The sequence below is a fragment of the Rhea americana genome, unplaced genomic scaffold (assembly GCF_003343005.1).
Source record: "Rhea americana isolate MKP2758 unplaced genomic scaffold, rheAme1 scaffold_534, whole genome shotgun sequence".
In the NCBI taxonomy this organism is placed as follows: Eukaryota; Metazoa; Chordata; class Aves; order Rheiformes; family Rheidae; genus Rhea; species Rhea americana.
Window position 1 is genome coordinate 5,858 of NW_028186684.1, and position 3,128 is coordinate 8,985.

Genomic DNA, 3,128 nt, shown 5'->3' on the forward strand with positions numbered 1-3,128 from the left:
GGCCTTCATCTTCCTCCGGACAGGTGAGGCTGGCACAGGCAGACAGACAGGCAGATGGACGGCTGGGGGGATGGACAGGCAGACGGATGGGGGGACGGACAGAGGGACAGACAGGGGATGGATGGACAGACAGATAGGTGTCGCGGGCAGAGAGACGGAGGGATGGGGCGGGGATGGACGGGTGGCCAGGTGTCGTGGGCAGATGGATGGGTGGGGGGATGGACAGATGGACGGCCAGACGGGTGTCGCAGGCAGACAGGTGAACAGGTGGGGGGATGGCTGGGTGTTGTGGACAGACAGACGGATGGACGGGGGGGAACAGATGGATGGACAGAGGGGGGATGGACAGGGGGATGGGGAGACAGGTGGGAGGGATGGATGGACGGAGCAGGGGATGTATGGGCAGACAGATAGGTGGGGGGATGGACGGCAGACAGGCAGATGGACGGGGGGATGGACGGATGGATGGACGGGGACTGATGGCGCCGTGCGCCCCGGCCCGCAGGGCACCTCATCGGCCCAGTGCTCTGTCACTCCTTCTGCAACTTCGTGGGCTTCCCGGCGGTGTGGGCGGCGCTGGAGCACCCGCGGCGCCGGGCGCTGCTGCCCTGCTACGCCCTGGGCATGGGGCTCTTCCTGCTCCTGCTGCGGCCCCTCACCCACCCCGGCTTCTTCGGGGCCCCCCCCGGCTGCGCCCCGCCAGCCGCCGCCGTCTGCTCCTGACCCGGGCGCGGGGCGCCCGCCCCGGCCCCCCTCTCCCAGCCCCTTTTTATAGCTGCTGCCCTGCACAGAGATCTATTTTTGTGATTAAAGTGCTTTAAGCGGAGCCATGCGTGGCTACGGCAGGAACCGGGACGGGATCTGGGCCGGGGCCGGGTGGAGACTGGGATGGGGCTGGGACAGAACTGGGATGGAGATGGGGCTGGGGCTGGATGGAGACTGGGATAGGGGGACTAGATGGGACTGGGATGGGGATGGGGACAGGAATAGTGGGCGGGGGGAATGAGGATGGGACTGGGGTGGGATGGGGACAGGGATGGGACTGGGATCAGCACTGGGCAGAGCCGGGACTGGCCTGGACTGGGACGGGGGCAGCGCCGAGGCCGCTCCGGCTCCTCCCCTGCTCCAGGGGGCGCTGCAGGACCCGCGCCGCCACCCGGAAGCACTACCACCGCCCCGCCAACACACACACCGCGCATGCGCCTCGCGGCYGCTGGGGCCCACTAGGCAGGTGCGCTCGGCCAGCCAATAGTAGCCTCGCGGCTCCGCCATTGGCCAGCGCGAGGGCCAATGGGGAGCGGCGCGCCGCGACTGCCCCGCCTCCCCCACCACCCCACCCCTCCCGCCGCTGGAGGCACCGTCTGCTCCCCGTCACCGGTGGCGCTTTATTACGTCACGGGCAGCTACGTCACCGCCAGAGGAGCCACGTCACGGGCAGCTACGTCACCGCCGTACACCCGCCGCCTGGCCCGCGCTGCCGCCGCCGCCCCCGGGGCTGCCCCTGTCCCAGTGTCCCCACAACGGCGCCGGTGTCCTGGGGTCCCGGTGTCCCGGCAGTGCCGGTGTCCTGGCGTCATGGCGTCCCGGGGTCCCACCGCGCCGGCGTGCCGGTATCCTAGTGTGCCGGTGTCCCACCGTGCCGGTGCCAGCAGATCGGTATCCCGCTGCCCCCATGTCCCACTGTGCCAGCATGCCAATATCCCGCTGTCCCGGTGTTCCACCGTGCCGGCATGCCGATATCCCGGCGTCTAGGCGCACCAGCGTCCCCGCCRGCTACGGGGGGCTGTCGGCGTCCGTCTTGCAGCGCTTGGCGGCCGGGCCGTCGTGGTGGGCCTTGCGGATGTGGCGGTAGAGGTCCCCAGACTGCGTGTAGCTGCGCAGGCAGTAGCGGCACTCGTAGGGACGCTCGCGCGTGTGCACAGTGGCGTGGCGCCGCAGCGTGTAGGAGCACGAGAAGGTCTTGCCGCAGGTGCGGCAGGTCGGCACGTCCTCGGCGAAGAGCCCCAGCCCTCCGCCTGCCTCGAACTTGGGCAGGAAGAGCGGCTCGTGCAGCGGTGGCGGCGGCGGCGGCAGCCCAGCGTACGGCGGCGGCAGCCCAGCGAAGGGCAGGGTGAAGCCACCCTCGGGCGGCGCCTCCTCCGGCACTTCGGCCGGTGGCCGGGCAAAGAGCGGCTCCGTGCAGGGCTCCGGYGCCTCCGGCTCCTCGTCGGAGATGACGATGGCCTCCACCTTGACAGCTGCGCCGGGGCCCCGCTCGGGCTGGTGGCCGTAGAAGCTGTCCAGGGCGCTGGGTGGCCACGGCTCAGGTCCTGGCGGCTCAGCCAGCCGGCCCGGCGCCAGGAAGGGCAGCGGCAGGGTCTCCGTGGAGCTACTGGGGCTTGAGAGGTCCGAAGGAGGTGGGGCCCGCCCTGGCAGCGGCCCGTGGGGCGAGTCGCCCTCCATGCCGGGCTGCGTGGTGTCGGCCGCATCCACGGTGGGTGCTGGCGGCTCCAGGGCACCCGGTGGCTGCTCCTCACCACCCCGGGGTGCCCGGGCCAGGCCGGGTCCTAGAGCTGCTGTGGCGCCCGGTGGCGGCTGCCTGGAGGCACTGGGCGGCAGCACAGGGCTACCGGGCACCTCCTCCTCCCGCTTGGTGCTGTCAGCCTCAGCCAGCGCCCGCGCCTGCAGCTTCTTCTTGCAGACCTTGACGACATCGTTCATGTGCAGGTAGCTGGCAGCTGCCAGCACGTCCTCCACGGGCGTGTCATCGAAGGCCAGCCGGCCCTCGTACATGAAGTCCAGCAGCAGCCCAAAGGCAGCCGGTGTGACAATCTCGCCGTTGACGCGCACCAGGTCGCCCTTGTCGAGTCGCTCCTTGTAGCACATGTGGAAGAAGGTGCTGCAGGAGGCCAGGAGGGCACGGTGTGCCCGGAACTGGGCGCTGCCCACCAGCACGCTGCAGTCGCACAGGAAGCCCTGGCTGCGCTGCTCCCGCAGGCTGCGCAGTACCTGCCGCCCGTGCTCCGGGAACTCCATGGCGCCGCGCCGCCCTGCAGGGACATGGCACAGCACCCGTTGGCACCGCCCGCAGTGGCGGCACTAGGGCAGAGCCGTGGCCAGGCCCAGTGATGGGGTAAGGGTGGGGGGGG

The 3,128-nt window shown here is 70.7% G+C and overlaps 1 protein-coding gene across 1 annotated transcript; it reads right to left on the reverse strand.

Annotated features, from left to right (window-relative positions):
• Window positions 1-1,365: 1,365 nt before the first annotated feature.
• On the reverse strand, window positions 1,366-3,024 carry ZBTB3 (zinc finger and BTB domain containing 3). The gene has a single exon (XM_085318446.1). The coding sequence runs from the start codon at window positions 3,013-3,015 to the stop codon at window positions 1,774-1,776; it is 1,242 nt and encodes a 413-aa protein (XP_085174572.1). The 5' UTR covers window positions 3,016-3,024; the 3' UTR covers window positions 1,366-1,773.
• Between the last annotated feature and the right edge of the window lie 104 nt (window positions 3,025-3,128).